General features: G+C 45.8%; 2 protein-coding genes and 1 long non-coding RNA gene across 3 annotated transcripts in view; 2 read left to right on the top strand and 1 right to left on the bottom strand.

Moving 5' to 3' along the window:
- Nucleotides 1–432: 432 nt before the first annotated feature.
- LOC309487037 overlaps nt 433–22555 on the bottom strand; it is a 206986-nt gene continuing 184863 nt past the window's right edge. Inside the window, exon 3 of the long non-coding RNA XR_014201722.1 lies at nt 433–1799. This is a non-coding gene — a long non-coding RNA (uncharacterized lncRNA). The remainder of the gene's footprint in view (nt 1800–22555) is intronic.
- Nucleotides 3850–6891, top strand: LOC309486404 (zinc finger BED domain-containing protein 4-like). The gene is made up of 3 exons (XM_082153704.1): nt 3850–4367; nt 4896–5572; nt 5661–6891. Exons 2-3 carry the CDS (start codon nt 5397–5399, stop codon nt 6751–6753), a joined length of 1269 nt encoding a protein of 422 aa, XP_082009830.1. The 5' UTR covers nt 3850–4367; nt 4896–5396; the 3' UTR covers nt 6754–6891.
- LOC309487005 (uncharacterized protein) overlaps nt 13875–22555 on the top strand; it is a 344782-nt gene continuing 336101 nt past the window's right edge. Inside the window, exon 1 of the mRNA XM_082154545.1 lies at nt 13875–16271. The gene's annotated coding sequence lies outside the window, so the exon portion shown is untranslated. The remainder of the gene's footprint in view (nt 16272–22555) is intronic.

The raw sequence follows: 22555 nt of genomic DNA, 5'->3' as shown, positions 1-22555 counted from the left end.
GCTGCTATTGGCTGTTCAGCGTGGCCAAAGAGCGCGCTCAGTTTTTCTCCTCAGCAGAGCAAGAACTAATAGTCGAAGTTTATTCGGAATTTTAATGTTTAATTTAAATGCCAGGGAACACCTCAAAGTCTGCAAAAGCCAGGCGAGAGGGCTGGCAAAAAGTAGCAGACAATTTAAATCCATTAGATGTGGCCATGTTAGATGTTTTTATCACTTATTAGCCTATATATTTGTATTTTAATAATTGCATAATTACTTTGTTCATTGTAATGTCAGAGTCACCACACTAGAACATGGGAACAAATAAAAGTGAAGTACAAAAATATTCTACATAATGGTAATTTTTAGTTAGCCTATATTATAGTCTCTTTTATAAAAGGCAACCAAGAAAAAGGCTGAGAAAAAAAGAAGAAAAGATCTTAGTATACTATAGCCTACACTGTAAAATCATTTTTGCTGCATTAAATTAAGGCCGTATAGTCATTTCAACTGTTAAATCTTGAGTAATGATGAATTGCTTTGACTTGAAAGTGAAAACTGATAAACTTATGTTAATGTAAAAATATTTTGTCATGAGTTATTGATCACATTTTTCCCGAGTGTAGTTCATTGTAATGACATTGTGTTTTCCTCTTTTGTGCACTTTTACATAATACACCAACACTAGTCTTGTATCTGTTCCCAAGAAAGTGGTGGCTGAAATATGTGCAGTAAGTGGACATTTTCTAACTTTCCAAAGGAAAGAAAGTATAAGACTTTGTAATGTCTATTTGTTTCCATTGCACTGGACAGTGAATAAACCCTGTCAGATAACTGTCATATGGAGGAACTAGCCTACCTGCAAGTGCATAAATAACTTTACTTAATTTATACTTGTATGCTTTATGGCTGCAATATAAGTTGCAGGATTCCACATCTACAGAAAGGCCTACAGAAGAGTCTGCACAGACAGAGGAGACATAGGCCTACAGGTGGGCAGTGTATAGCCAACTTTTCCTTTTTATTTGTTGCATGAGGCATGTGTCTAATATCTCTTGTTGCAGGCACTTGACCACTGGCTTTTCTTTACAAAGAACAATTGAAATAAAACTCAAGGAACTAAGCATATTTGTCTTTTATTAAACATTTAATGAAAAGTGTTTTTTTTTTTTGTGGCAATGTTGTGTAATATGGCACATGCAACAATGTCACAGGCCCTGTCAGGTGTGCAACCCTCAGACTTTTCAGACACTGAAATCTTCACTTTAGCCAAAGTTCATTTCATTGTGTGCCCTTGTCCTGGCTAGAGCTGCATTGTAACTGGTTTGGGTCAGGGAACGGGGTCATAAAACACCTGTCTGCAGGCAGGAACATGTCATAATCACCTATGAAAAAATGCAGTTCTGTTAGGATCAGCATAAGTGTATGTAATACAGTGAGCTTGATATTTAATTGTGGAACTTTCCTTACCACTTTCAAATAATGTGCATAATGTGAATCTCTGAAAATTCTTAAGTCATGCACAGATCCTGGCCATTTTGCTTTCACATTTGTGATATGGAAGATTTTAGTCAACTGCCTTTTTTTATTTGATATAATATTACTAATGTGGAATATTAAGAATCACAATAGTAACTGGGCTGCACATTTACATTGTGAACCCCCTTTCTGTTCACATAATCCCCTTCATTGAGGCCTTGATGGCAGTCTATGGTCTACCTATAGTCTATGGTACCAGTCACGTTAGTGAAGCCTGAGTGACACATACTGTAATCGGCATGGTCATGATTGCATGATCTTCATAAAAAAATTATGATAGCCTAAAAAAACTGCTTTAAAAAAAAATGCTTTACAACATTGGGTCTTCAGTGGCTTGGAAATGACACAAAAAAACCTAAAACTGTTTTTTAAACCTAAAAGTGCCAGGTAAACTCCGAATGACACGACAGACAGCACTTTTCATCAAGTTCTCCGCATCTCCAATAGTGTAAAGGAAAGAGTCACTCGCAAATAATCTTAGGGCAATGCAAACAGTTTGTGCTGTAGTTAAAGCCAGACTCCGACAAGTCGAACATAAATGTGCGTTTCCAACAAATTAATAATGTAAACGACAATCTCACGAGTCACGAGAAAAAATATATATCTGTGGAAATTGCAGTAATTTGCAAGAGACAACTTCTCACTTTGAGCACACGAATGCGTGTGTCGTTTATTTCTCAAGGTAAACAAAACCACTGAAAGAGAGCGCTGATCAGCGTCCCGCGTCATCACGCCTTCCCAACATCTTAAAGGGACCGCGATCCCTGAACAGTTATGCAGAAAAACAGTGTACAGAACTACACTTAATAACAAAGGTGAATTATGTCTTTCACATTCACTACACACGTCCCCCCAGAATTCACCATAACAGAAAAACCAAACAGTCAACGTGGAGGTGGGCGTATCAACCGGCCACAACGACTGCGCTGTACCGAAGGTCGAGGAGACCCCAATGCAGCCGGTGTAACGTCCTTACACGGGTGAGGGGCATGGAGTGTGGGAGGCTTGAGTGGGATAGGAGCACAGGGTGGGGGCAGAGCAGGAGGCCGTCCGCGCCGTGGGGGCTGGGCCAGGTCAATGGGCCTGGCCACGTCCAAATGAGCCGGTTTAAGGCGGTCGATGGAGAGTCGCTCCGGTTTGCCACCCCTGTCCACCACAAAGTGTTTGTCCCCTGTCTCCAGAACCCGGAATGGGCCCTCGTAGGGCGGGCGTAGTGATCCCCTGTGGGCATTGAATGAAGACATAGTCGGCTGTTTGAAGTCCAGCGGGGATGTGCGACTGAGGGAGGCCGTGACGGGAAGTGGGGATGGGTGCAAAAAGCCTCGCATTATCCAGTAGAGTAGACCGCTGGAGAGAAGCAGACCAGGGAACGGTGGTGTTAGGGACAAAATCCCCTGGCACTCGCAGCGGCTGTCCGTAAACAAGTTCCGCGGATGAGGACTGAAGGTCCTCCTTTGGTGCAGTCCTGATGCCCAGCATCACCCACGGGAGCTTGTCGACCCAGTTGCTGTCTTTGAGGCTGGCACGCAGGGAAGCCTTCATCGACCTATGAAAACGTTCACAGAGTCCGTTAGCCTGCGGGTGATATGCAGTCGTGCGGTGGAGTTTCACTCCGAGGCTCTGTGCGACAGCATCCCAAAGCTCGGACGTGAATAGCGCACCTCGGTCAGAGGAAATGTCCGAAGGGGTACCAAAACGGGCAATCCAGGTGCCAATAAATGCCCGTGTCATCTCGACAGACGTCACGGATGTCAGTGGCACAGCCTCAGGCCAACGGGTGGTCCTGTCAACCATGGTTAACAAATATGTGAAACCTTGAGAGCAGGGCAGAGGACCAACCAGGTCCACGTTTACGTGGTCAAAACGCCTCTCAGGAACTGGGAATGATTCTAATGGGGCTTTAGTGTGGCGGTGTACTTTGGCCCGTTGGCACTCAACACAGGTGTTAGCCCAGTCCCTAACGTCCTTCTTGAGGCCGTGCCAAACAAATTTAGCTGCAACAAGTCTCTGTGAAGCTTTCGCACCTGGGTGGGAGAGACCATGGATGGCATCAAACACTTGTCGTCTCCACCCCGAGGGAACGATTGGCCGAGGACTACCTGTGGAGATGTCACACAGGAGCGTTGTGCCGGCATCGGCAAAAACCACGTCCTCAATCTGCAGCCCAGTAGTAGAGTTTTTCAGATGTTGCACGTCTGGGTCTGTGGTCTGAGTCGCTGCCATGCGGTTGTAATCTAAACCAAGATGGACTGCCCCTGCCACGGCCCGCGATAGGCAGTCCGCCACGTAGTTGCTCTTACCGGCAACGTGCTGCAAGTCCGTGGTGCAGTGTTAATTTCGTTGACTAAATATTTTCATCATTATTTTCGTCACGAATATATTTTTGCGGACGAAAACGAAACGAAAACTAAAAAAGAAGTCACTGATGGAGACTAAAACTATGACTAAATTGATTGACATTATCGTCAACGAAAAAAGGACGAGACGAAAATAGACTGTGACGAAAATCCAATCAGCAGACGGGAGAGATGCGAGGAATGAACAAAAGAACCAATCGGCAAAACGGAACAGACGAGACTGCATGAGAAGAGAACCAATCAGAGCCTGACTTATTGAGACGTCTTTGACCGAGCTCCCGGGAAGACGGCATTCGAAGAGACGATGTCTAAAAGAGCGACAAAATGTCCACAGCCGGGAGAAAAAGAAGGGGAGACTTGTGGGCACACTTCACGTTTGACGACGAACAAAACAAAACAAAGTGTAAAGCATGCGGAGCGGTCATTAGTGGCAAGAACACAACCAATTTGAAAAGACATTTACAGACGAGCCACCCGGACATTTTCTCAAAGGTAAATTCACAACGATGTTCTTTTGTTTATTGAGCTAAACAAAATTGGAAGACTGCAGTGCGTAGATGTTGTAGCATTAAATATTACGAACTGAAAAGTACTGTAAAATAGCCCCTTCTTCAAGTTAGATGAGAGCACCATACGAATACGTAAAATTATGCTACATACATTTGATTAATACTAATCTAGCAGTAATGTTTAGTATATTTCATAATGTTCTACTTGTTGACAATATCACAAATATTTCTAGATTAGTCATGTGAAATGTGACTGTTCACATCCTATCATTATACATACTAATCTAGCAATATTGTGGTATTTAAAACAATATTGCTAGACAAAGGAATACCTTATAAAATCTTGTTAACTTTTTTTTATCCACCTAGCTGCCAACTTATTAGATATTTACTTTTTTCACTCTTTTATTTGCGTTTAGTGCTTTAATATTTACTGCTTGCGCAAATAAAGTGATTGCAATGAATAAATAATATAAACGTATTTAAACTATTTTCCTTTTTTATGTCACAGCTACAGAAGTCTCCTGATGAAGGCGGTGAACCAAGCGCAAAAAAGGCAAAAATATCCAATCAAAACATTGCAGAAGCACTGTTAGGTACTACAAAGTACAAAAGCAATGCCAGAGAACAGCAAGTAAAAGAGGAGGCTATAGCAAAATGGATTGGACGTTCAGGGTTACCACTTACTACAGTAGAAGATCAGGACTTTATTCTCATGATAGAAACATTTGATAAGAAGCTGACAGTGCCAAAGAAAACAAAGATAAGCAATCTGATTGAAAAACACTATGAGGAAGAAATGACAAAGTTTAAGAAACGACTGTGTGGTGCTCGTAAAGTGTCAATTGGAATTGACCTATGGACTAAAAAGGGACTGTCTGCATCATTCCTTGGCATAAGTTGTTGCTTTTTTTGTGTTGATCAAAACAATCCAGAACACATCCTGCTCGCTCTTGAATAAGTTGCCCATCCACACACTGCCCAGTCCATTAAGGCCTGCGTGGATAAGTGCATGCAGGAATGGGGCATTTCAAATGACAAAATTGTGACTGTAATAACGGACAATGGTAGCAATATGGTAGCGGCATTTAAACACAGTACTCAAGAAGAAGAATTGGCTAGCTCAGATGATCAAGAGGAGTCCCCCCGAGGTGAAAGTGATTCAGAGGAGGAGATTGAAGACCATCGGTAAGCCACTTTTATTCATAATTTCATTTGACAGTAAGTTAATGTATTACCTCATTTACCTGATATGTATTTACTTTCTTTTTGGTAGCTATCAAAACATGGAGATGGATATGGAACGGATGCCATGTGTGGTTCACACGCTGCAGCTTGTGGTCCACATGCTAAACAAGGAGGCAAGTGTGAAGCGAATCCTTGACAAAGCACGATCAATTGTGAAGCTCTTTCGCAAGTCATCTGTTGCTACACAGAAGATTTTGGATAAGTGTGGCCTAATTGTTGTGAATGATTGTCCCACGCGCTGGTCAAGTACATATTTCATGATTGCACGACTCCTCAAAGTTAAAGATCCTCTTTGCGAAATAGCGAATGAGATGGGGTGTGACAACTTACTCTCTAGTGAGTGGCAGAAGCTCAGCTCATTGCATGAACTCATGTTGCCTTTTGCCGAACACACACAGACTCTTCAGAGTGACACGATGTCTATGTCACTGATCGTCCCTGCCCTCTTAGATTTGCATAGCCACCTTACTGATTTTGAAGAAAACACAAATCATCGGGATGTTGCCACTCTAGCACGAAAAATGAAAGTCAATCTGAACCAGCGCTTTGCCTGGGTATTAGATCCATCAGATGAAAAGTTCTCTCCACTTGTTGCTGCTGCTTTCTTTCTCAACCCTACTGTGTGTGATACTCTCCTTGATGTGGCTGATGACAGTGTTCAGGAACTTTTTAAGCAGGCAGAGGGGTATGTGGTCCGGTGCACTCAGAGTCAAGAGACTCACCCTGATGATGATGTGGAGGAACTGAATGGACCAGAGCCTGACCCTGGACCACCATCCTCCTCCTCAAGGCAGCCAGTCTTCAGATTTCTGTCCAAATGCCGTGCAAAGCCTAAACCAAAGTCCTCCACATGTAGCATCAGGCAGCAACTAAGCAAGTACAAGGAGGAGCTCTCACAGCCCATTACTTGTGATTCAGGAATCCAGTTTTGGCTTGGGAAATGTGACACATTTTATCACAGCTTGAAACCATTAGCATTAGATCTGTTAGCAATGCCGGCTTCGCAAGCTTTTGCGGAGAGAGTTTTTAGTGTCACAGGTGACCTAACCAGGGGAAAGCGTAACAGAGCAAAAGTCACTTTAGCACGAAGTGCTTTCTTGAAAATGAATAGAGGTAAATAAGTGTTAGTATTCTGTGGTTGAATTGCCAGCATTGTGGTAGCAAGAAGAAAATGTCGTTCAGTGCACTTTAGATTCAAATTAAAGCTGTTTGCACTTATTGTTCAGCTCAGCTGTAAGCTTTAAGGTCCTGGACCTAACTTTATTAGTTATTGTTTACATTACCATGACAGTGTTTGTTGCTGCATAATAAAAGCTTTTGAATTGAAATAAAGACACAGTTGTGTTGAAATAGTTAAATTTGTGTTTTATTTGTGTTTTATATATTTTGGTTAAAAAATTGTCTTGTAAATCTTTTATTGATTTTAGTCTTATTTTAGTCGACTAAAATACCAAGCAATTTTAGTCGACTAAAATACCAAGCAATTTTAGTCGACTAAAATAAGACTAAAATTAAAACAAATCAGATGACTAAAACTTGACTAAAACTAAAAAGAATTATAGTCAAAAGACTAAGACTAAAACTAAATTAAAATTTCTTGTCAAAATTAACACTGCCGTGGTGAATTCGGAAATGTAAGACAGATGCCGTTGCTGGCGGGCGGACCACGGCTCAGCCACCTTGGCCATGGCAAAAGTCAGCGGCTTGTGGTCCACAAAAGCAGTGAAGTGTCGGCCTTCTAGCAGGGAACGAAAGTGTCTAATGGCGAGGTAGAGACCCAGCAGCTCCCGGTCGAAAGGGCTGTATTTCCGCTCACAAGGGCGCAGCTGACGGCTAAAGAAAGCCAGCGGCTGCCAGGCCCCGCCTACCCACTGCTCGTAAACAGCGCCGACAGCGTAATCCGAGGCGTCCGAGGTGATGGCAATGGGGGCTGTAGAAGAAGGATGCGCCAGCATGGTGGCGTTCGCTAGTGCTGTTTTAGTGGCATCAAAAGCCTTGACTCTGCTCTCAGTCCAGTCCACAGCGTGTTTGGGTTTACCCTTCAGGGCCTCGTGCAAAGGCCCCATGAGCTGAGCGGCTCGAGGGATGAAGCGGTGATAAAAATGTACCATGCCGAGGAACTCCTGCAGGGATTTGACAGTGGGTGGGCGTGGGAACTGTATGACTGCCTCCACCTTTGATGGGAGAGGAACTGCCCCGTCCTTAGTGACTCTGTGTCCTAGGAAGTCGATGGTGGAGAGGCCAAACTGGCACTTGGCGGGGTTGACAATTAGTCCATGGTGGCTAAGCCGCTCAAAAAGGGTTTGGAGGTGCGCCAGGTGCTGAGACTTGGACGTGCTTGCTACCAGGATGTCATCCAAGTACACAAAAAGGAAAGGCAGGTCCCGCAAAACAGAGTCCATGAGGCGCTGGAAAGATTGGGCAGCGTTTTTAAGGCCGAACGGCATGCGCAGGAACTCAAACAGACCAAACGGCGTGATCACTGCTGTTTTGGGAATGTCCAGTGGGTGTACCGGCACCTGATGATATCCCCGGACGAGATCCACCTTGGAAAAAATTACCTTGCCAGCCAGGTGTGCTGAAAAATCCTGTATGTTCGGGACTGGGTATCGATCAGGTGCCGTTGCCTCATTAAGCCGCCGGTAGTCGCCACACGGGCGCCAACCGCCGCCAGGTTTGGGGACAATGTGGAGGGGTGATGCCCATGGGCTGTCGGATCGGCGTACTATGCCCAGGCGTTCCATGTTTGCAAACTCAGCCTTTGCAACGGCGAGCTTGGTCGGGTCGAGGCGCCGAGCGCGGGCGTAAACGGGTGGACCAGCAGTGGCAAGATGGTGCTCCACACCATGCTTCACAGTAGATGCAGAGAAAGTGGGCTGAGTGAGGGCTGGGAAACTGGCCAGTAGACGTTGGAAGTCATCGGAAACTGAGAGCATGTTAGACAGTCGGACGGGGTCAGCCTCGCTGAGTGTGCACGTATAAGAACAAAACGTGACAGCATCAATCAGACGGCGGTTCTTAACATCTACCAACAGTCCATGTGCACACAAAAAATCTGCGCTGAGGAGGGGAACGGCAACCTTTGCAGTAACAAAGTCCCAACCGAACTGCTGTCCTCCGAAACACAGTTCGACATACCTCGTTCCATATGTGCGGATGGGGCTACCGTTGGCAGCTTCCATAGGGGGGCCGTGGCTGTCGGTCACCATGTCCAAACGGGATGCAGGCAGAACGCTCCTTTGTGCTCCCGTGTCGCACAGAAAACGGCAACCGGAGATGCTATCGCGGATGAAAAGCAGCCTGCCTACTCGGCCGACACTCATGGCCACTACTGAGCGCCGGCCCTGGCATTTCCCGAAACACTGAAACTGCATGGTGGACGGCATTTGTTGGCCTTGGTTCCAAACTTTGCATGATAAAAACACAATCCGGAGAGCTGTTGGGTGCCAGAAAACTGCTGCCGACGAGAAGTAGTCGCAGCAATGAGTGTGGAGTCGTCATGTGTCACTGAAGAGATATGCGCGGGGGAAAACGCGGCTGCACAATGTCCCTGACTCGCCAGGAAAAATGTATCAGCCTCTTCAGCTAGTTTACGACAGTCAGTGATTGTGGTGTTGGCTAATGCAGCTCTCACTTGGGAAGGCAGCTGACGCAGGAAAAGCTGGATGAAAAGAAAGTCAGGTCTGTGTTCGCCCAAAAGATCCAGCATACGGTCCATGAGCTCGGACGGTTTGCTGTCACCCAGTCCTTGAAGTGAGAAAAGCCTGCTGGCTCTCTCAGTGTCCGACAGTTCAAACGTTTTCAACAGGTGGGTTTTAAGTGCTTTATACTTCTCATTTTCGGGAGGATTTGTAAGAAGGCTAACCACCCTGGATGCTGTTGAATTTCCGAGAGCAGACACAACGTAGTAATATTTAGTCGTATCCGCGGTGATCTCACGCAGCGCGAACTGCGCTTCAGTCTGGGCGAACCATGCAGATGCTGACGATTCCCAGAATTCGGGGAGTTTGAGGGTGACAGCGTTCGCGGTCATGATCGCGTCGCGTCTCTGGATACGTCCAGCAGACTAATGTCGGGGTCACCAGTGTGGAAATTGCAGTAATTTGCAAGAGACAACTTCTCACTTTGAGCACACGAATGCGTGTGTCGTTTATTTCTCAAGGTAAACAAAACCACTGAAAGAGAGCGCTGATCAGCGTCCCGCGTCATCACGCCTTCCCAACATCTTAAAGGGACCGCGATCCCTGAACAGTTATGCAGAAAAACAGTGTACAGAACTACACTTAATAACAAAGGTGAATTATGTCTTTCACATTCACTACATATCTCTGAAAGTGCACTATCGCGCTGCGGTGGACTTCCCGTATCAGCTCCGCTTATGAAGCCGCAGTCTAATCCTGTTTACATGAAATAAGCCTGCTCGCGAGCAGGTTTAAGATTGCGCACCTGTTGCTATGACCATAGGCGGAAATCGCGGGGGGGTCGGGGGGGTCAGGACCCCCCCTATCTGAGGGTTGTCCCCTCCTAAAAATAGAATTAAAGTATGTGTATTGTAAATAATATAATGAAATATACTTAAAATAATTGTTTAAGTAGTAAAATAATAAAAATGCAAACGGGGCAAAAAAAAAAAAAAAAAACCTTTTTAAAATTTTGAGTCCCCCACCCTTACCTCACAGTGCTTTGGTCCACTGCCTGCTCCCCTTTTACCTCATCATCACAAACAAACTAGTCCAGTGGGAGAGAACAAGGTTTTTCTGTTGTGGAACTCCAGTAAGTCAAGGCTATTTTATTCACTTTAAACCTTGGATGAAGTGATTATTTTCTCTTTAATACAGATTATGCTACACTGCGTCATTAATAAATCATGACAAATTTTTTTATGATAACCAATGTAACGTTAGTCCGCCTCGCTATGTTGGCGATTATAACCTTGTTTTATACAGTCTGTGCGTTTACCTAGATTGTTTAAAACCGTTATAAAGTGTACACATAGGCTATGTGTAGTCTTGTAGATTACACAAGGGTGCGCATTTACATTTTCACACTTTCACTGTGTGATTTAGTGAGTTTATATCGTTTAATATAGTTAATCTAATATAATATCACACAAAGAGTGCAGTTTTTCTCCAGATATTAACATGATAATAATGTGATTTAATAAATTGATAATTGAAAAGTTTGCTTTTAGACACCATATTGCCTGTTTTAACTCTATTTCGCCAACGAAAATAGTTCAAAACTAAGCCAAAGCACTGTATTTGCGTCTCTGAGAAACACACGAGGTATTTCCTTACTGAATTATTAATCAGCGTTTTGAACAAATCAGTTGAATCTCAATGACTCACTCATTAACAATGAATTGCTTAATTAATTTCACATTTAAAGTATCTTTTCATGTTTTAAATCATTTTATATATCAATATTCAACGTTTTATGTTTTAAACAAAACATTTTTTATGTCTGTGTAAAATCTAAATGCCATTTCAAATGCAGCTTTTGTGTTTCCTCTCCATTGCAAAGATTTTGTTGATACTTATTTAATTTGATTGGTAACAGCCCTATTGTGTCTTATTATTATAATTAAATTTAATTGAATGTATGAAATTGACACAAAAGATGATGCATGCATATATTTAGGTTTAAAAAATACATTTATAAAGGTAAAAATGCCAATGAAGGTAAAAATCTATTGAAACTTATTGGAAAAATGATTTCTGTCACTGCTGTGAACTGACCGCCACACAGAATATGAAGAATATCAAAAACTTTAGGAGTCGGCAGTCCACGGCAGTCCTAAACATGCCAAGTTACCAGCACAATAACACACTCAGCAAAATATTGTCTAATTATCGTTATCGATAAAATCCCTGAAAATATAGAGATCATTTTTTGTCAATTTCGCACACCAATGAAGAATATTTTGGTCAATTTAGTCAGCTTTTGCAATGAACCAGAGAGAAACTTTGAGAAGAAGGATAATGGCACGGTCTCCATGCTAGCTACACTAATACTAGTAGTAAGGCTTTCCTCTGTGTACACATATCCATAGAAAGTAAAATTTTGCCTGTATTATTGGTGTCCCCTTCAAAAATTGCTCTTTAGGAATATTATGTTTATTGTCCCCCCCCCAACATTTAGATGAAATTTACGCCCCTGGCTATGACAGCAAGTTCAGGATGAGCTTCGAAGAACCAAACAATCCAAGATCATGCCAAATCGCCAACAATCAAATCCAGCTAACTGAGTTAGCGACGTACGAAGAACGGGCCCCAGATGTACGATAATTATCGTATTTGTACGATAATTTTGACCTCTGTACGATGTACGATCAATAATGAAAAAAATCCCATAATGTACGATAATTTCAGAGTTTTCAGTCGTTCGTCCAAACACACATCCTACCGCCTCTCTCTCTGACCCCGAATCATTTTGCAGGCTCGCCTGCCTGCACGCAAGCACGTATACACACACACACACACACACACACACACACACACACACACACACACAGGCACCACACGGTGTCGCCCGCACGTCAACACTACACTACAGTTTTGCACTACAATTTTTTTTACACTACACTACAATTTTAATTATGTTCAATTACAATTTTTTAGTTCAAAATGTGGACTGTCGGCATATCTTTTGCACTTTTAGTGCAGCAGATTAATGGCATATTTCAAGAGAATCGTTCAAATTGGTATAGAAGCATGAAATTTGGCACAGATACTCCTAAGGGTCACTTTTTGGGAAAAAGGCGTTGGCCACCGAAAAATTCAACATGGCGGCCATTTTTTCAAGATGGCCGCTATTTTGAAAAATGGCCGCCATATTGAATTTTTGAGTGGCCAATGCCTTTTTCCAAAATAGTGGCCCTTAGAGAGTATCTGTGCCAAATTTCATGCTTCTATACCAAAGTGAACGATTTTTTTACTAATCTGCTGCACTATTTGGCAAAAAAAAGTTAAGTAGCCAGACTTCCTCCAGTTAGTGTGAGCGCATTACACAGCTTGTTTAAATTGGCTGTAAAATTATTTGGAAAATAAAATTGTTGGAAAATAGCTATATTTTATGCGTTTGGTTCGTGTACGATAATTTTTCTCAAAAAACGATAATTTTGAGGTTTTGGTACGATACTTCGACATTTCTAATCTGGCAACACTGACACACACACAATTTTTTTTTTTATTACACACATACAAACCACACTCTGACATCCATACAAACACACCCTTACAATTATCGCTGCATAATTGATCCAATTGACTTTATAATATGCCGGAAAACAGGAATAAAGTGAGTATTTGCTTTATAGGCCAAACCTGAAAAAATGGCCCCATCTGGTAAAAAATTGCATAAATTAAAATTTTGAAGCCTTGCCAACACACAATTTTTTTTGTGAAAAGCCTCTTAACAAAGATTGCATCATTTTATACTTAAATGGCCCTGGGTTTAAAAATTACTGATACTTTTTTTCCAATGTGGACAGTTTTGTCCAAAAGGTGCTGAGAGGAAGTATTTTGTGTACCTAGTGCAAAATAGATTATTATTTAAATTCCAATAAAAATACACACCTGTGCCAAAATGTATGCAGTTGGCATAAAAAAAAAAAAAAAACAGGTTAAAGTAGAAAAATTGTACAAGTGTGAAAAACATCTCGGTTACCAATGTAACCCTCGTTCCCTTTCAGGCGGGTAACGTTCGACTTAGTCGATCGTATACCGACTGTATGGGATAACGCCTATTGAGCCCGATTACTCGGATTACTCTTAAAATCAAGCCAACAAGCTTTGGCAGGTGCGTAATCAACGCCCCGCCTTACCCTGCGGGTATAAACACGGAAGTGGATGCACCTACCAGTTGTTTTTCGCGGAGGAGCAGATCGTGCCCCAGTCAGCGGTGGTCGTGTAGAAGTGGCAAGGGGACTAAGTCTCCGTTCCCTCCTTCAGGGAATGAGGGTTACATTGGTAACCGAGACGTTCCCTTTCAGTCGGGTAACGTTCAACTTAGTCGATCGTATACCGACTGTATGGAATCCTCTAACACGCCACTACTACTGCCACCTTCCAGTGCCTAAACACAAAGCTGCAAGAGCCTCCGCATGGCGGACGGTCGAGTTTAGGTCAGGAAGTCACTGCTGTTCCATAGGACCACTGGGAAAGCGTACGGGTGCCCGCAAAAGCAGACGAGAACTTACAGGCTTTAAACACTCCATGTTTCAGATCATTTCCTCATTACTTTCAGTCTACAACTCTCTACCCCTGCACCACCACCCCCACCACCAGTCACTTTCAGACGAAACCTGCGCTCACTTTCCCCCTCCCATCTTTCCTCTGCCGTGTCATCCTCTCTTCCCCCACCCTCACAATTCTCATCTCTGGATGTGAATACCGCAACGGACACCTTATGCTCCACTCTAACCTCTTCTCTAGACATTATCTGCCCTCTCTCCTCCAGGCCAGCACGCGCTACTCCCTCTAACCCCTGGTTATCTGAGGTTCTTCGGGAACACCGGACCGAACTCAGGGCAGCGGAGAGGAAATGGCACAAATCAAAAGACGCATCTGACCTGAGTATGTATCAATCTCTCCTCTCTTCCTTTTCTGTTGATGTTCATGCTGCAAAATCTTCATACTTCCACAACAAGATCAACAGCTCCTCCAACACACGATTACTCTTCAAGACATTCAACTCTCTCCTCTGTCCACCTCCACCACCACCCGCCTCCTCCTTAACTGCTGACGATTTTGCGAACTTCTTCACCAACAAAACAACAGCTATCAGCAGTCAGTTCTCAGCTCCACACACACAGGAACCCAGACCCCGACCCCTTCCGCAGCCAATATCCCTCTGTCCTCCTTTTCTTCGCTAACCGAGGAAGAAGTATCTACACTTCTCCTCTCCAGTCACCCTACCACCTGCCCTCTTGACCCCATCCCCTCACACCTTCTACAAGCCATCTCTCCCACACTTCTACCATCACTCACACACATCATCAACTCATCCCTCCATACTGGCACCTTCCCTACAGCATTCAAGCAGGCTCGGGTTACTCCACTGCTCAAAAAACCAACGCTAAACACATAATTTGTAGAGAATTACAGACCTATCTCTCTCCTACCATTCATTGCGAAGACACTTGAAAGAGCTGTCTTCAACCAAGTAACATCCTTCTTGTCTCTAAACAACCAGCTGGATGTCAACCAATATGGCTTCAAGAAAGGGCATTCAACTGAGACTGCATTACTGTCAGTCACAGAAGCCCTACGGATCGCAAAAGCTGCTTCCAAATCTTCAGTCCTCATTCTCCTGGATCTGTCTGCTGCCTTCGACACTGTGAATCATCAGATCCTTCTGTCCACCCTCTCATCACTGGGCATCACAGGAACTTCACTCCACTGGTTTGAGTCCTATCTCACAGGTAGTCCTTCAAGGTTGCATGGAGAGGTGAGGTATCCAGAGCACATCAGCTGACCACAGGTGTTCCCCAGGGTTCAGTTCTTGGTCCCCTCCTCTTCTCCATCTACACCACATCACTGGGACACATCATACAGGAACACGGTTTTTCCTACCACTGCTATGCTGATGACACGCAGCTCTTCCTCTCATTTCAACCAGATGATCCCACAGTAGCTGCACGGGTCTCAAGCTGTCTGGCGGACATCTCCACATGGATGAAGGAACATCACCTGCAGCTCAACCTGGCAAAGACTGAGCTTCTCGTCCTCCCTGCCAATCCGTCTCTACAGCACGACTTCACCATCCAGCTAGAGTCATCATTAATCACCCCATCAAGATCGGTCAGAAATCTTGGAGTAACGTTTGATGACCAGCTGACCTTCACAGATCACATTTCAAAGACAGCTCGATCATGCAGGTTTGCACTGCACAACATCAGGAAGATCAGGCCTTTCCTAACTGAGCATGCAACACAACTTATCGTCCAGGCCCTGGTCATCTCTAGGCTTGACTACTGCAATGCTCTTCTGGCTGCACTTCCAGCATGTGCAACCAAACCCCTACAGATGATCCAGAATGCTGCAGCTCGTCTTGTCTTCAACGAGCCCAAGAGGGCCCACGTCACTCCCCTGTTCATCTCTCTGCACTGGCTACCTCTCGCTGCTCGCATCAAGTTCAAGGCACTGACGCTTGCTTACAGATCTATCACAGGCTCAGCTCCCTCCTACTTTCACTCACTCCTACGAGTCTACATCCCTACCAGACACCTACGATCGGTCAACGAGCGACGTCTCGTGGTTCCATCACAGAAAGCCACAAAATCACTTTCCAGAACATTCTCATTCACAGTTCCATGCTGGTGGAACGCTCTCCCCACCCTCATCCGGAATGCAGAATCCCTGACAACATTCAAAAGACAGCTGAAAACCCATCTCTTCCGTGAGCACTTAACCTTATAAAAAAAAAAATATATATAAAAAAAATTATAATAATATTTCCTTTCCCTTTGAAACATCACTTATCAGGCTTATGCTACTCTGAATAATACATGAACATCGTATTTTGAGCACTTCTTGCGTTGTTGTTGTTTTTGCCTCTTCATGATGACTCGCTTAATTAAGTCCTAATTTGTAAGTCGCTTTGGATAAAAGCGTCTGCTAAATGACTAAATGTAAATGTAAATGTAAATGTAGAGGGGAGACGAGGGTCTCCCTTCCAGGAGGTAGCGGTAGCTGGACACAGTTGCATCGCAACAGACCGCTCCACTGGGGGGATCACCTCGTAACCCTTATCCGCACCTCCATCGAGGGTAGTGAGGGAGGAGGAGCTACCAAACCTGTTTCTGGCAGAGAAAGGTGCCTTCCACAACCTAGTGAGCTCCTAATGCACTTCAGGAAAGAAAGGTACCGGAGCGGCGGGCTGAGAACCAGACTGGCCCGCTCCAAGAAACCAATCATCCAACCGAGACGGTTCGGGACGCGGTGGAGTATTCCACACGAGCCCGACTGCCTCGGCGGCCTTCTTGAGCATAGCTGTCATCTCAGGATCCAACATCGGAGTCGCCACCCTCCCGGAGGAGGGCAACGGCACCGAGTCTTCCTCCGTCAAATCAAGCTCCCCCTCTGATGCTGCGATGGACATTCCATCGTCCGGAGTCGCCCCAAAAGAAATGTCCGGTCGGTCCATCACAGAGGGACCGGCGCATTCCTGCTGAGCTTCCCCTGGCTGCGATGCCTGAGAAACGGGAGGGATTCACGGGGCCACGCCGGGCGGATTACCCCTCACCGTAACTCTCAGATCACCTGTACCCTGCGGCATTCCAGGTTTCCCCTGGGAGGTTAACCCAGGGGGCGCTCTAGAACGGGACAAAGGCCGGGGACTACACTTCCGCATTTAACGGAAGCGAGTCTCGATCTTAGCACCGAGATGATCATATCCCCGCAATGAGGACATGAATCATCCACAAGAGCTGCTTCAGCGTGCTGAATGCCCAGGCACGTGACGCAGCTCTCGTGGCCGTCAGAGGACGACAGAGACCGACCGCACCCAGAAACGCACGGATGAAATGGCATCTTGAAAAAGACACACAAATCACAACCGTGTTTTCTCTTTTAGAAATGGAACCCGTCACCTGTGCCGGAGCACACAGGGGAACAACCGCGGCAACACTCGAAAGTGAAGCACTCACTACTTCCGCCCTCAACCGCGTCAACAAAACACTCTTACTAAGAAGAAAATGCTGTGGAAACAGCTGAAGAGAGCTTCCGTAGCTCGCGACCACCGCTGCAACTGCTGTAAACACCGACACCAGGAGAGTCTTCCAGAAGAACACCGGCACACTCGTTGTATAGCCGCTCGATCAGAGACCATCAGAATGAACCGATCAGCTCCGAAAGCAAAAGACAACTGGTAGGTGTATCCACTTCCGTGTTTATACCCGCAGGGTAAGGTGGGGCGTTGATTACGCACCTGCCAAAGCTTGTTGGCTTGACTTTAAGAGTAATCAGAGTGATCGGGCTCACTAGGCGTTATCCCATACAGTCGGTGTACGATCGACTAAGTCGAACGTTACCCGACTGAAAGGGAACTCTCAGTTTAGTGCTTAAATATCAACAATTATTAAACATATTTTAAGGTGAATCAAGTTTTAAGGGAAAGGGAAGTTAATTTAAAATCAAAATAATTTGGATAATGCTTCTAGAATACATAATAATATTATTGAATACTATTTGTTTTGAGGATGTTACCATAGACATTGGTGTTTAAACATGTTTGTACTCTAATATAAGAATTCTCAATTGCCCAATAATTTCAACTGCTGATTTTTTTGAAGAAAAATGTAAAGAGTATTAATGAGTTGAACTCTCCTCCTTCTCTTGAATGAATGATTCAACAACACATTACATTTTTTTATGTAAAAAAAACACTGTTGCCAGTAATTTACTGTTAATTGTACAGTTCTTTACTGTAATTTACAGTATGTTACTTACTGTAAAAATGCACTAAATTAAAACTTGAGTTATCTAATTTCACTTGCAGAAACCGACTGCCTTAAATTGACCAACTGTCATTTAAATGTATTAACTAAAATGTATAATGCATTAATAATGTGAGCAAAGTATTACTGTGAACTTATTTCATTTGAGGCCACTAAAAAACTATTGTACATAAAAAGATTTCCACTGGACCAGCATCTACACAGGCACCGCCTGTTAAATAAAGCAACATGCTGCATATCATCAATGTTTGTAGATTTTCTCCTGGACTGAAGCACAGGCTCTACTCTTCAGCACAGTGGTGTAGGATTTGAGGGCAAATCAAACACAATGAATCTTCCAGGTGATTTGTTCAAACATAATTCCACACAGAACTCAACATTCCAGACCCCAAATCACCAATCCAGAACCATAAAAGAAGGCTCCAGCCAGTCTACCTAAGAACTCTTACGGCCATGCAAACGGAAGAACTTATCAATGTTAGATGGTTTTGAGAAGACTGATTGGTTCAGAGATGGCACAGCTCAGTGCTCAATCAAGATAACAGCAGAAGCTGCTGACCCCCACGACAGATATACAAAACAGACCCCCTCTTCTTAAGGACCTCTGAATGACCCAGGGTGTAAAATCTCTTCAAGCCACAAGAGAACTGAGATTTTACCTATAACAATACATGAAATCATCCCAAAACAATTTTCGATGGACTTATAATCAAACATCTTGCAACCACATAATTCTAGATTGTGTCTACCACTTTCATGTGTGTCTAATATGCTTAGATCCCATATAATTCATGTAATTGTTATAACTATTAGACGTTTGAATGAAAGTGTGTTGTGTCTCCTATCAATATGACTGTATGTTCTTAACTCAAAAGATGGCTTGATTGAAATCTGTGTAAAATGTTTTGTAATAGTAATAATGTCTAAACTGTGACCTCTTTTCTCTCTGCTAGTGCTGGAGAATAAGGGGATCACAGATAAGCATGATTTACGATCAGAAGTGAAAAGAACACCACCTCCTAAATTAAGCCAGTGTTTAATTGGTCAGAACTCATCCAGGAGGCTGGACAAACTTTTGAGTTTAAAATCTTAGACCCGAACAAAGTTTTGTAGAGAAGAACAACAACAAGGATAGAAAAAGTGCGCGAAGGGAGAAGAGACCAGACAGACAAGTAACCATGTAAACGCGCAGACGAAAGAACCCAAATCAAGATCAGAAGAACATGGGTTAAACAACTTCGTTCAAGCCATCTAACTACTCTCGTCTCAATTTTCTTTCTTTTCTTAGTTTTCTTTTCTTTTCTTTTCCGTTGTGAGTCTCGGTTCTAAATTAAGTTTTGCGGCCAAGTTTCGGTCCACGATTCGTCTGCAAAGCCTGCTTTCCAGCAGCAAAGACTCTCCATCTATCCGCCAGCACACCACGTGATTGGCCACCCCAGACATCAGGCATGAGGACACCAGCCAACGAACGAACTCGGGAAACCCCCTTTTACACCGACGAAAGGGAATCCCCAAGAAGGAAGCAAATAAGCAAGTAGCCTCCAGACTCTTAAGCTGAACTGGTGCATTGATTTAATAACCCGCCTAAGAAACGAGAGAAGGGTTAAATTAATGATTGATGGTTCGTTCAGGTCAGGTCTTATAAGTGCATATAGAAACTTGGGTTCTCTTACGAGAGGTCTCTCGTACTGCGTAAGATATCTTACGCTAGGGGAAAATCCTTTTCCCGCGAGATATTGAAGCCAAAAATTATCCTTAATTTTGTAATAATGCAAAACGCATTGCGGCAGCATACAGACATAGGCGAGGCAGCTTGCGCGCCTATTGTCTGTTCTGCGGCAACTGCAGCAGCCTATCGAGCGAGGCCTGGCGTGACGCCAGACCCAATGAGGGTGCTTCGCGCCCGCTGCGTCACATCCCGCCGAAACGGGCGTGGTCTAGGCCTATAAATACCGCTCGCAGGCAGCTATTATCTGATTTTTCATCCTTCAAGCGAAGCACACGCATCGCTGGAGCTGGAGAAGAAGCCGCGCCGTCTGAGAGAGAGCACCTTCAGCGGGACAAGTCACTGAAGTCGCTGGCCGTGCCGCCTTCCTTGCCTTCCTGCTGCGCTTTCCGGCGCTTATATCCTTTTATTCTCGCTGCCGCGACACACATTCTAAAAGAGCAGCGTCTTTTTCAAGATGCCTTCCTGCGGCTCGTGCAGAGCAACACTCAGCGACGGGGACCGCCATGTTGTCTGCGTTTCCTGCCTGGGTGAGGAACATGCAGCTCTCGCGCTCGCTGACGGCGGCTGCCCCCACTGCGAGCTGATGCCCATGGCGACTCTGAGGACTCGCCTGGCTTTCTTCACCGAGACTGTTCCCCCGCCCGCCGCTGTTGCGCCGTAAAAAGCGCCGTGCCCAGTGGGTCCCGGAACCTTCCCCCAGCCGCCAAAGCTCGCCGGTTCGCCCGCCTGCTTCACCGGCTTCTTCAGCTTCTCTTCCTGACGGACAGCGGCCGCTGTCTGCCGCCGCTTCCGTCGACATCGCTGACGAGGAAGCCCTGCTGGGAGAGGATGATTCCTGCTCTATCCTGGCGTCAGGCAGTGAGGATTGGGCGGGCTCTGAGGATCTCGCGCCCCCTGCCCGCACATCGTCAGGCAAGAGAGCGTCCATCGAGACGGAGCTCATGCGGATACTCGCACAGGCCTCGAGTCCTCGAGTGGTCTTCGCCCGAGCAGCCCGCTCACAACCGGCTGGATGGCTTTTTCCTGCCTGGGGAGCGCGCTTCGCCTGCGTCCAAACCAGCGCCCTTTCTTCCTGAGCTCCACGAAGAAGTCCTGGAACCCCCTATTCAGCTAGAGTGCGTCCAGCTGTTTCTTTGGCATTTTATGCAGTTGACGATGCCAAGAACAGGGGATACCTTTCGCTGCCGCCGGTCGAAGAGGCGATAGCAGCCCACTTATGTCCGCCCTCCGCTGGACGGCGCGCTAAGCTGGCCCTACCCTCTAAAGCTTGCCGCACGATGTCAAGCCTGCTCCGCCGCGCTTTCTCCGCCGCCGGGCAAGCTGCGTCAGCGCTGCACACCATGGCCACGTTGCAGATCTTCCAGGCCGATCTCCTCCGAAAGCTGGATGAGAAAGGACCTGACGCGATCTGCGTGCCGGACCTAAGAAGCGCCACGGACCTCGCTCTCCGTGCCACTAAGTCCGCAGCACAGGCCATTGGACGGAGTATGGCCTCTCTCACTGTGACCGAGAGACACCTGTGGCTGACGCTCTCAGAAATGGCCGAGTCCGAGCGCACCTCGTTCCTCGACACCCCGTTTTCTCTCGCTGGCCTCTTTGGATCCTCCGTCAAGGATTTTGCGGAGAGATTCGCAGAGGTACAGAAAGCGTCACAGGCTATGAAGCACTTCCTCCCGAAGCGCTCCAGCTCTGCAGCAGGCCGTGCGAAACCGTCTGCACAGAGCTCACAGCCCCAGCCACCGTCCACTGCCGCCACTTCGCAGCGCCGCCAGGCCCGAAGCGCGAGACCGCGCTCCCGCTCATCCAGCCGCCACCCCGCCATGCGTGGCCCGCGGCCTAGGATTGTGGTAAAGCCCGAGGCCCCGAAGTCGTCCTAGCATGCCTAGGAAAATGACGGTGTTCGAGTCCCGCTGCGGCCGGACTCCCACCAAAGTTATTCGCTCGTCCAGTTCCAGCAAATGTGACTGTTCCAGTGTTTTCTGCAGCCAACAAGCCGGTTCTGTCGCCCGCTTGCCTGCACACAAATGCCGTTTTCACGGCTACCCAGATAAATCCCCAAGAGAGTGTATTTTCTGGTGTCCCGGCCACGGCCGATGGTGTCTCGTGTAGTAAGAATGCCCACTGCCCAGTGCCCATCTCTACACACAAGCACAGCCTGTCACACAGGGCCCGCGCATAAAATCGACTCAGATCGGTTGCGCTTCAAACTTGGTAAATGTGCCCACTACCCAGTGCCCACAAACACCACGTTATGCATGTCTCACGGTTTCTGTAAAAACGAAACCAGCGTGCATTCACTTCACTCAAGCGAACAATGTTTTCGGTGTGATAAGACATGACAGTTCCTACGGGACTCGCCCAGCCCTCCCCCTCGCGGTTGACCGGCGCAAAGGAGTCGAGCGCGGGCAATCTGCCCGCTGTTATCAGCGCGCCCCATGCCTCAAATGTCACGAGCGCAACGCTTGTGTTACAGCACACCGAAGCCTCTCCATCGCTGAGCGAACGGAGCGCGCTTCGTATTCAACCCCTAGCTATTCATGCAGACGCATTATAAAAAGAGGCTATTCGCTACAGTTTCGCCGACACCCTCGCCGCTATACGGCGCGCGTCAAGACCACGGTAAAAGCAGAAGTAGCACATTTACTTCGAGCCGAAGTGGCGAAACTATTGAACAAAGGGGCCATAGAGCCTCTCTCTTAAGTTCAGAGCGAAGGAGGGCTATACAGCAGATACT

The sequence above is a fragment of the Leuciscus leuciscus genome, assembly GCF_965113295.1.
Source record: "Leuciscus leuciscus genome assembly, chromosome: 22".
Taxonomy (NCBI): domain Eukaryota; kingdom Metazoa; phylum Chordata; class Actinopteri; order Cypriniformes; family Leuciscidae; genus Leuciscus; species Leuciscus leuciscus.
Note: the sequence above shows the minus strand (reverse complement) of the source record. Positions and strands in the feature narration are given on the sequence as shown.

What these genes read in the sequence shown, in the direction of transcription:
- LOC309486404 (XM_082153704.1), top strand. Translation starts at nt 5,397, where the DNA reads ATGCAGGAATGGGGCATTTCAAATGACAAAATTGTGACTGTAATAACG. An exon ending in GAGGAGATTGAAGACCATCG is followed by an intron (nt 5,573 to 5,660) that starts GTAAGCCACTTT and finishes TCTTTTTGGTAG; the next exon opens with CTATCAAAACATGGAGATGG.